General features: G+C 35.9%; 2 protein-coding genes across 2 annotated transcripts; one reads left to right on the top strand and one right to left on the bottom strand.

Annotated features, from left to right (window-relative positions):
- Positions 1 to 963: 963 nt before the first annotated feature.
- On the top strand, positions 964 to 1,729 carry LOC143547721 (uncharacterized). Its single transcript, XM_077039078.1, has one exon. It carries the CDS (start codon positions 974 to 976, stop codon positions 1,727 to 1,729), a length of 756 nt encoding a protein of 251 aa, XP_076895193.1. The 5' UTR covers positions 964 to 973.
- Positions 1,730 to 5,022: 3,293 nt separating this feature from the next.
- Positions 5,023 to 10,338, bottom strand: LOC143547722 (ultraviolet-B receptor UVR8-like). Its single transcript, XM_077039079.1, has 5 exons — positions 10,216 to 10,338; positions 9,915 to 10,073; positions 9,795 to 9,830; positions 8,780 to 8,883; positions 5,023 to 6,420 (listed from the first exon to the last, which is right to left on the bottom strand). Exons 1-5 carry the CDS (start codon positions 10,292 to 10,294, stop codon positions 5,197 to 5,199), a joined length of 1,602 nt encoding a protein of 533 aa, XP_076895194.1. The 5' UTR covers positions 10,295 to 10,338; the 3' UTR covers positions 5,023 to 5,196.
- Between the last annotated feature and the right edge of the window lie 1,209 nt (positions 10,339 to 11,547).

The raw sequence follows: 11,547 nt of genomic DNA, 5'->3' as shown, positions 1-11,547 counted from the left end.
TATCAAATAATAGAAAAAAAGCTATAAAGCATAAGCTTAAAAATAAAAGCTAGGCCAAACATCCCATTATTGGGCTGATGGGTGATAGTGGTCGACTAGCGATATACGGCTATCGTACTAGTGGGCTTTCTAGGGGTCGGCTAGTCGGGATTCTTGTGAGGCACTGATTTGGTTGGGTTTTCATGACTATCAATTTGGTCATACGGGTAGTTAAGGTTGCAACTTCGTTAATTATTTGGAAAGAAGTTCTCAAAACATATTACAAACATATAATTAAGAGTCCGAACCGGGTTCTACATTAACCTATCGTAACCAAAAAAATCGTATAGCTCTCCACTTACTGTTTTTCAAATGACCAACTGAGCATTAACCATTTGCTTGCATTATCTAAAGAGTGACCAAACGTTTCATATGCCTAACCTTACAAAGTTAACAAAAAACAAAAGATGGAATCAATCAGTTTTCGAAAAATAAAAACCGACATAACCAATCATGCACTCTCATATATAAGTAGTCTCTAGTTGAGTCATTTATATCACATTATGCTCTATTTATTTGTTATACAATATGTGTATTGACAAATCCATAAAAAAAATTTTGTCGTTTTTCTTTTTGTAATATGATTTATTTTAACTTATTATTGAATTTTCATTTCAACTTAGATCACGTAAATAATAAAAATTTTCCGTTACAACCTCTAAAACAAGAACACACAATAATAAAAAATAAATTATAATCCCACCTAGTTGGTTATAGTTAATGGAAACCCAAAGTCCTGTAGTTGACTTGCCTCGCGGACAACCTAATACAAACATTAACGAAGCAACCGGTAACTTATCCCCTTAACTAACTTAACTTATTATTCCACCACATTCCGTTCACGTCTCATCCAAGTATCTCTCAGTCTCCTACATTATTAATATTATTACCCCACCCCAAACACACATAATATTATACACAAACAGACCAATTAATGGATCCTTCTCATCCATCGGCCTCCAACTCATCCTCGTCACAACCACCACCACCACCTCCGCCGCCACCCCCTGCAGACTACCCACCGGAACCCCTCACCGAACGAGTCCTCCGCGCACTCGAACACCGCCTCCGCCTCCTACACCGCTCCAACTCCGACTTCTTCATCTTGGGAGCCACCGGCAACGTCTACACCGTTAACCTCTCCACCTCCCCATCGTGCACATGCCCCGACCGCACCACCCCATGCAAACACATTCTCTTTCTCTACATCCGCGTGCTGTCAGTCTCCTTAGACGACCCATGTCTATGGAGCACCACCCTCCACCCCAGCCAGGTCACCCGCCTCCTCTCCGCACCGGTGTCCCTTGAAACCGTTGTCGGGGTGACCATCAGGCAACGGTTTCAGGAAATGTATCAGCACCGCGCTGCAACCCACCCTGGGGGCAAGGTGCTGCCGGTGCAGGCGGAGGAGGGGGCTGCGTGTCCAGTTTGTCTGGAGGATATGGGGAAGCCGGAGGGTCGGAAGCTGGTGGCGTGTGCCACGTGTAAGAACCCGATTCATGAAGAGTGTTTGTTGGCGTGGAAGAGGAGTAGTAGGAGAAGGTCAACAAGTTGTGTGATATGTAGATCAAGGTGGAGGGATCGAGCTGAACAGGAGAGGTATATTAACCTCTCGGCGTATGTTAGCCAAGATGAAGAAGAAAATATGATACAGGATCAACATGGGGGTACTGAAGATTGTGTGGGGTGAAATTAATTTATGTAGAGCTAGTTTAGTTTGTTGATTTGATTGTTTCATTAGAAGTAATATTGGTTTAATTTAAATGTAAATTTCAACATTCTTTTGTTTGTTATTATAAGATCGAGTCGAAAAACTATGAGTGATCAAACAATGTATAAAATATGTCGTCATTATTTAAATGTAAATTTCAACATTCTTTTGTTTGTTATTATAAGATCGAGTCGAAAAACTATGAGTGATCAAACAATGTATAAAATATGTCGTCATTATCATTGTAACACTCTAACCCAGAATAGGCTGGTGTGTCACCATTACAGATATCAAAAACAAAACACGATTCATTTAAAAGAAAGAAATAGAATCCAAACCAATAAGTTAAAACAAACTGAAAGAAATCCTAAGTCTCATTTATTAAAAGTTGAATTTAAAGAAAATAAATAGAGTCTTTATTCTTGAACTTCATTTTACTCTCATCACTGAATTCCCTGATTTCCAGAATTACCTGTCAACAAATAAGACAAACACAAACAAGAAAATACGGCTAAGCCAAAGATTGCTCAGTAACGGAAAGAACAATAGTTATGGTGATAAGACGAACGAACGAAAGCAAAATAATAATAAAATCTATCGTAACCGAAATAAATATGATACTAAAATATGACACTTTTAGAACACATGTCAATATAATACCAGAACAAAAACCAATACTAAACATATAACGGTGACTGACCTACACGATAAGTGATGTTGCTAAAATAAGTCACGTAAATTAAAAGAGTACCCATAGCCAAAACATATAACATATAACGTATGACGTGTAACATATAACTGAACTAGGATCGATCTATACGCCCCTAAACGGCCAAAGTACTAGTTAGAGACGCCGTGAACTTTTAAAACGCACTGTCACGAAAAGTGTTGCTCGGGTAACAGAGTACTAAAACTGCAAGGCAATATAACTGCCGAACATATAACATATTAATAAGAATTCATATTATTAAGTACTAACCATAGGAACATGCAATAATGAGTACGGGTTTATAAAATCTATTGCATGCTACAAATCTCTCTAACCAAAACGGATAGCAAAACAAAACTATATAAAAGTTGACAACATATAAAATGCCTAAAGACCAAATGAATCGTATCGATAGAGACAACTTGGTGATACTAAAGTATAAAATACCGACCGTCCGTACTACAAAGTAACGGATTAGAATTACACCATGAGTAAACGAAAACGAAGTACCGGTATACAATTAATACTAAGAGTGAACGAAACCAGAAACCGTACTATGAAGTAACGGAAAATAATTAATACTACGAGTGAAAAATCCCAGATATCGTACCTTAATTGCGTAGATTTCTTATTCTCTAATGTTGTGGTAGTTTAAGAATGAATGTCAAAAACATAAACTCGGAATGACTGGAGATCAAAACATTGGCAGGAGGTCGAAGCAAAGCAAAGGAGATGGGATTATTTTTATTATTCTTATTAGTATTAGCATATGAATGATTCGTTCAAGAGGATTCCAATTTATATTTTAAAAGAAGTGTCAACATATTGTTATCTACATATTCGATTTAAAATTTAAAACCTATATTAACTGTAGTCATATAATATATCAACTTCTATACTATATCCATATCAACTTATAATAATATATTTGAATAATAGGTAACAATTTGTCATTTAAATTAATTGTTTTTTTAAATTCTTTAAAAAAAGAATTTATATTTAAATCCACTATCAAACGTAACTATATATATCTACACTTATAAGTAATCTAACCCAAGAAAATGCTTCTCGAACTTTACGTTTAACAAACTAGTGAAATCAAATACGATAACTATTACTATTATAATAATTATTAAAATTATATGATACAAATTAAAAGGTTCATCCCATTATAGTTATCATTAAAGTAACAAATTACAAAACTATAACTATTACAATATACGTATATATTAACTAACATTTCAAAATGATGATTTTACTTTTTTTATTATTATTATTAAATCCATAAATTACTTTTCAACGTCTCTAACTCGGATAATAATAATAATAATAATAATAATAATAATAATAATAATAATAGAATATTATTATTTATTTTAAGAAAAGTTGGGGTGTTACAATCATCATCATCGTACTCGGCCAATAGCAAAGCTAATGTAGGATCTGAGAAGGGTAAGATGTAGCTCTACCCCGTAGGAACAAAGAGACTGCTTCTGGTAAGACCCCGGGCTCGATAGTAGCTTTGCATCAAGCCTTGGACATAAGGCACATAACACAACCATTGGGACACCGACTGATTGGTGCATGCACCTTTGTCTTTCGGCCATCATCGCCACCACATGATGCCTGATTAACCTTCCGCCACTTTTAACGTTATTTTCACAAAATTAGTAAAATAACGTCAAAATTAATACAATTTAACTTTTGCTCACTCGAGAGCCCATACGAATACGTGAACCAAAAGGAAATAGTGACCGGGTGATTTTGTTTTATAAATATAAATAAAAGGTAAATTATGAAACTTAAAAAAACAAATATACAGAAATTTGAACTGGTAACTTATTTCAACCTGATTGTATCTACAGATTATAAAGGAAAAAAGACAAGCTAAATAACAAGTCACAGACAAAAACAAATATGGAAAAGGTTAAAGGCAACAAAAATAAATACAACAAAACTAAGGAAGAAGAAACAATTTTGGGAAAGGAAACAGGCGCATATGAGCCCCGCCTCCGACCCTTTTATTATTCACGACGACTGAAAAAATTGGAATGAAGTTTTGTTTGAAATCTTAATATTACAACCGTTAGTGGATCACAGACATCAAGTCTGTTGCAAAAGCCAATGACCATCACCAACACCGTCCCTCGTTGTTCCCTTGCTATTCCATCGTTGATTATCGAGGGATTAACAACGTAATGTTTTAAATTTATATATTTTCTTGGGAGATTTATATGTGATTTCCTCACAAAATGACTAAGGGATTACCGACAAGTATTATACAATGCATCTTTTGAGGTTTAAATTATCAGACCATAGTTATTTTATCTTGAAATTCAATTTTCAAGTGATGAACCATCGTCGAACCGATTGCGTTCGCTAAGTTCAAGACAAAACCCGCCTTTGCTACAAGGATCTACCAAGACGAGAATTAGATCGTTGTAGCAGCTGAGGAGTTTGGTCACACTTCGTACCATCTGATCTACTATGGATCCGTGGACACCCGTTATAATGGGTCTGAGGCCGAAGCCTCTGACACTCAAGTTAGTGAAGCATGATTGATAAATAAAGCTTAAGTGCGGCATTAATTTATTAATCATCATTAGAGCTTACAGTTTATTTATAATACAAGGGTTGTCATTCAAAACATAAACTTCAGAAATGTATAACTTTTAACTAGTTTTTACTTTTTACCCAAAAAAAAGAAGGAAAAAGAGAAAAAGACATCTAAAAAACTTCATGTTTTAGTACTGCTACCTGCTGATGATTCAAGATACTCTTTAAGCATTTCCTTAACCCTTAGCTTTAACATCTTATCTTCCACACCCGCAAGCATGTTACGATAAAACATCTGCAAACGTACGAGCTTCCTGCGATCACACAATTCCAACATATTCTCCCACTCCTTTGTAATGTCAAACGTTCCATGTGGGTCCCGTAACGAGACGGGCATATCCCTATCTCCTTCAAAAGGCCTTCCAAATATAGAACCATGAAGAATACTAACATAACTCTCCATTAACGAAAGCTTTGACCGAACAAAAGTCAACTCTTCCATTACACCAGATAACTTCTTCTCCATATCTGTAACATTTTCAGCATCCTTTTCAATAATCTTACCAGCAGTTTCTGAAACTGCTTCGTTTGGTGGGGGCCACAAAACGGCCTTTGGTTTGAAAAAGTCAACATCTTGACCGTTTCCAAGGACCCCACTTCTTCCTCTTCCCCAAGACCAGAGCTTGTATCCACTGTCCGCAAGCACAACAGTATGTGCTGCACCACAAGCTACCTGAACTGGTTGCTTGAAATCTGGGCCATTGATGAGACGAGGCGAAAGCGCATCTCCACCGTCCGTTTCTACAAAACTGGCCTCGGGACATAGCCCAAGTCCATTTTCCATCCCCCATGACCAAACATGTCCTGATGAAGAAACAACACTCGTGTGGAACAAACCACGGTCGATTGAAACTAAAACCAAATTTCCGGGCAGCCCGGTGACCTTTTCTGGGGAGGGTGAATCTTTAGTTGTCCCCAGACCTAGCTGCCCGTTACTACCATGACCAAAACTATAGCAAACACTTTGACTCTCAGTCTTTGTTGAATAAGCAAGTACACAAGTATGTGAGGCCCCACAAGATACTTCATAAGGTTCCAATGTGTTAAACGTCTCGATTATTTGAGGGTTTGCTCTCATTTCAGTGTCTCCGAGACCCAGCTGCCCGTGATCGTTGTTTCCCCAACTATAGCATGTAAGATTGCTACCATTATTGACTATTGTTACAATGTGGCCACCGCCACACGCCGCCTTGACCACAGTATAATTATTGAAATTAATGGATATTGGAATGGTAGGTGTAGATTCCATTTCAATTGAGGTTCCTTGTAAAGTGCCCCACATCCAAAGATGCCCGAGGTCATCAATTGCTAGTGAAACCATACCTCCAGCTTTCACCGAAGAAATCTGGGTTTAAAAATGCACGCGTGTTTCAGAAATGAGTAACAAGAATCACATAATTGGTCATAATGATACATTTAGGGATACAAACGAGCCGGGCCGTTCGTGAGCTACTTGAGATCAGTTCGTGAAAAAGCTCGACCGAGTCGAGCTTAATCGAGCCCGAGCCTAAAAATAAGCTCGTTTAATAAACGGGCCCGAGCCCGAGCTTCACTTATCGAGCTCGAGCCGGCTCGCGAGCCTAAACTAGCTTGTCATTTATATAATCTATAATATATATAAACGAAAACATAAAAATCCTACGTGTCGCGATGTGCTCGCTCCCCCTTTTTTTGGAGTCACCAGATTTGCTTGATTTTTAAATGGAGGCTTCTCATGCATTTGACCCGAATTCATGGGTATGGGTCTTACCAAACCCAGATATTCCTTAAACGGGTTATAACATCTCATTAAATAAAAAAATTATTCTCCCCAAATTATTGATGTAACAATCCTATAAAATAGGATATACTAAAATTAATATCTTATTTTTAAAAAAGATATATATTATTTAAATTAAAAAACCAATTTTATAGTAAGAAAAATAAACGGGTCTTGGGTCTCATCAAACCATAAGTATATTATTAACTTTCATAAATATTATTTATAATTAAAAAAACCAATTTTATAATAAACAAAAATAAACGGGTCTTGGGTCTCATCAAAACCATATAGCTTTTAAACCGGGTTATAACATCTCATTTATTTGTGAAACAATTTATCATCAAACCATAAGTATATTATTAACTTTCATACAATAAAAAAATATAAATTCAAAAAACAAATAAATATTAGAACAAACAATATAAAACAACCCCCGTAATACGGGGGATAAAAACTAGTTTTCTAATATATATGTAATCATTATTAATTAATATATATATAATGTTATGGAAAAAATAACTAAATACAACTAAATAATATATATTATTTTATACATAAAATTATAATTGAAAAAAATATATATATAAATTAATTAATAAATAGGAAACGAGCCAAGCCAAGCCCGAGCCCGAGCCGAGCTCGAGCTTGAAAATCTACTCACGAGCCAAGCTCAAGCTTTGAAAATAGAGCTCGAAATGAGCCGAGCTTGAGCGCCGTCTTAGACGAATCGAGCTCAAGTCTAGTCGAGCACAGGCTCGTTTGCACCCCTAGAAACATTGCATAATGCAGAGGATGGTGTTTGGGTCTAGTTATGTTACTTGAAGATGTGATGATCACTTTGGTGTTAAGTGTTTGGAAAATTATAATTATTCCAGGAAAAATGAGTTATATTAGTTTTATAATTTGTTTTATAATTAGTTTCTCGCCCTGCTTGCGGTGCACGCATATAATATATATATGTGTGAACCCTCGGGTGGGCAAAAGTAAAATTGCACTAATTTTAACGTTATTTTACTAATCTCGTGAAAATAACGTTAAAAGTGGCGGAAGGTTAATCAGGCATCATGTGGTGGCGTTGATAGCCGAAAGACAATGGTACATGCACCAATCAGCCGGTGTCCAGATGATTGAGTGCTATGTGCCTTATGTCCAAGGCTTGATGCAAAACTACTATCGAGCCGGGGGTCTCATCGGAAGCAGCCTCTCTATCCCTATGGGGTAGGGGTAAGGCTGTCTACATCTTACCCTCCTCAGACCCTACCATAGCTTGGTTATTGGTGGGATATACTGAGTACGATGATGATGAATTAGTTTTGTTGCAACTAGTATGAAACTGATTAATTTACACCATAGATACTGAGTACGATGATGATGAATTAGTTTTGTTGCAACTAGTATGAAACTGATTAATTTACACCATAGATACTTATTCTTAAGTAAAAGTAGGTTACTAAATATTTGAGAACCATTATGAAACCATTTTATTCACTGGTGAATACAACTATAGGTACCGAACATTCAACTAACAATTGTATTCATGGGTAAATAAAATGGTTCTTGAATTCACCCCTATATATGTATGCATGCATACATATATAGATAATAAGAACATAATAGCCAAGTGGTGAATTTGATATCAAAGACAAAACAATTAACAAAAAACGATTTTTGGCTAACTCCAAAATGTTTATTAATCACGAAAACTGACTCAAAATTGATTACAAACCTTACCATAGCTCGGTATATACAATCTAACCTAAAAGTGTGGAACTACAACTAGGATTAGTAGATTACTTAGACTCCAAATAATATCGAATTAATTAAATAGGATAATTAGCCAACTTGTGGGGTCAGATGACCGACTAGTCGACCTTGGAATCCGACTTTTACAACATTGACTATAGATGCTCAAAGAATAAGAGAAGTTTACGTTGGTCCGTACCTTAAGTGGCTTTTCATTGTTGGTTGCTGATGCATCCATAATTAGCGGCATTTTCACTAAACACGGAACAAAAGAGTTATCTCCTTCAACTCCAAGTTGACCATCTTATCAAAGTCAAGCATGCCAAATGTAAAATGAACACCACAAAGACCTCTTTCAAATGGTATTCAGTAGGGCTATAAACGAACCAAATAGGACCTTGTTCCTGTTTGTTTGTTAAGCTTTAATTGGACAAACGAACGGTTCACGAACATAAACAAACGAACACAGACAATGTCTTATTTGATTTGGCTAACCGAGAATGGTCATTGTCAGCGATTCGGTCCGTCTACCAAGTTTGTGTTGGTGTTTTATTTAACATCCGTATTCATATGCTAACTTTACATATAAATTTAACACATGATACTCGAATATAATTTTGCTTTATTAATAGTTTTATATCTATATGATAAGACTAGAAAACACATTTAAAACTATTAATAATCTTAAATGAACAAGTCAACAAACATATACACTGCGCGGTTAATGCGGAAAAATATCGGATATCGGTCAAGGACAAATATTTGAGATATCGTTTATCGCGGTGGGATATTGGTAATTCTAATATCATGCAGAATTTTTTTATATAGCAATTTAACACTAACAATTCACTGTATACTCTCCTACCATTAGCAACTTAGCCTTTTGCAACTTGCAAAACACTAACAATTGTAGGCGCAAATAGGAGCTGATGAAGACTTAAAACACTAACATTAGACACTAAAAATTGACAATTAAGATTTAAACAGTGATATTGGTCAAATATTGGGCAATATAGCCGATATTATCGGTACAAATATTTTGACCAATATTTTAACCGATATTTCACATGGGGACCAATATATCACCGATATTAACTGTGCATAGCATAAACAAACATTAATGAACATAAATGTGCATAGACGAACACAATACCGAACGCTAACGACCACAATTGAACGACTTAAACGAACATCAAGCAAGAGTGGAAGGATACAAGTATTGTAGCCCCAGCTCCAAACAGAACCATCATCTGAGATAATAATAAAAATAATAATAATATTGGAAAATAAGAAATTAAATAAAATCATGCAGTAGTTAAAAGGGTAAATATTACCAGCAAGAGCTAGACTGTGATAAGCACCAGCGGATATTCCAATAATTTTGATATTATTATTATTAAAATGGATTTTGATAGGGAAATGTTGATCAATCTCGGAAGCATTGCCGAGCCTGCCAAATGTTCCTCTGCCCCATGAATAAACCATACCATCAGCTTCATACACATAATAATAATCCACAAATCAGTCCATGTATGTAGTAGATAAGATTATTATTATTATTATTATTATTATTATTATTATTATTATTATTATTATTATTATTATTATTATTATTATTATTATTATTATTACTACCGGTGAGTGCGAGAGTGTGAGCTTCTCCGGTGGCAATTGCGATTCCTTTGCGAGATAAATTGTTGTCCTCGGTATCCATAGCTGCTTCACTTTCGGACTCTGATTCATTGTTTGGATAACAAGGGTGTGTTTGGGATTGTGTATTGAAGTGGAAAAAAAACTTTTTTCGGACTTAGACTTTCCTTTCCTTTATTGGTAGATAGCACTTCCAACTTTTAATTTGTCGCCTACCACTCCCAACCTTCATCATATTTTCTTGTGCCACTCCCTGTCTAAAGAAACATTAACCTCGTTAATGTTTTGGACTAAAATTGTCGTTCAAATTAGTTAAGGGGATAAAAATAAAATTTTATTTTTTAACATATATAAGCTACCAGAGAGAGAAAGAGATTGTCAATCAAAGAAAGAGAAAGTCAATGAGAGGGAGAGAGATGGCCTGCCTTATTTTCTGGCGACGATCTGGTCTAGCTTTTCTTTCTTCGACGAACTCCCAATACAACGACAAGACGGGGATAGTGGTAATTGTACAAGTACAACAACGGGGGTGGACGCAAATGAAGAAGAGGGTTTCGGTGACTAGGTAACTGCCACCTCGTCGCCGTCATACCCGACAGTTCATTGGACGACAATGAAGGAGGTCATGTTCGAAGGCCAGGGGAGGACTTTGGAACAAGTTAGAAATATACATAACACCTTCGACAACTGTGGAAGTAATGGCCGACATCGGTCTATTACCCGACCCCTGCCTGAAACTCTATCTTCTGCAATTTGTTAAAACCCTAGGAAGAACCCCAATTTCACCGGTCGATTTGCAATTTCTTAATCCCCTTTTCTGATTTGAATCACAGGGATTCCTAAATTGAAGCAATTTACTTGTTAATCTGAGATGGAGTGCAGGCATTTTGAATGAAAGAAGGGATGACATATGTGGTAGATGGGTTGGTGTTATACCAGAGGTGTAGTGGTGGTGGTAGTTGATGAGGATGGAGTGGTGATGCTTGATCTAAGGTTGAATGGAGACAAATTTGGTATATGTTAAAACAATTTAATTTTCTTTTTCACCCCCTTAACTAATTTGAATGACATTTTTAGTCCAAAACATTTACAGGGAGTGGTACAGGAAAATATGGTGAAAGTTGGAAGTGGTGGGTGACAAATCAAAAGTTGGGAGTGTTATCTACCAATGAGAAAAAGTTGGGAGTATTAAAAACCAATATCCCTTATTTTAATGTCTATTAACTTTATTAACTTATGAATTTTATAAAAGAAGTTTTTAAAAAGATGTTTGCAATAGTTTATGTGTTAGGAAAAACCAAAATGGTTAAAAGGAAC

This window comes from Bidens hawaiensis, unplaced genomic scaffold (genome assembly GCF_021521415.1).
Source record: "Bidens hawaiensis isolate Kalapana, Puna unplaced genomic scaffold, B.hawaiensis_p1.1 tig00014823_1, whole genome shotgun sequence".
In the NCBI taxonomy this organism is placed as follows: Eukaryota; Viridiplantae; Streptophyta; class Magnoliopsida; order Asterales; family Asteraceae; genus Bidens; species Bidens hawaiensis.
Note: the sequence above shows the minus strand (reverse complement) of the source record. Positions and strands in the feature narration are given on the sequence as shown.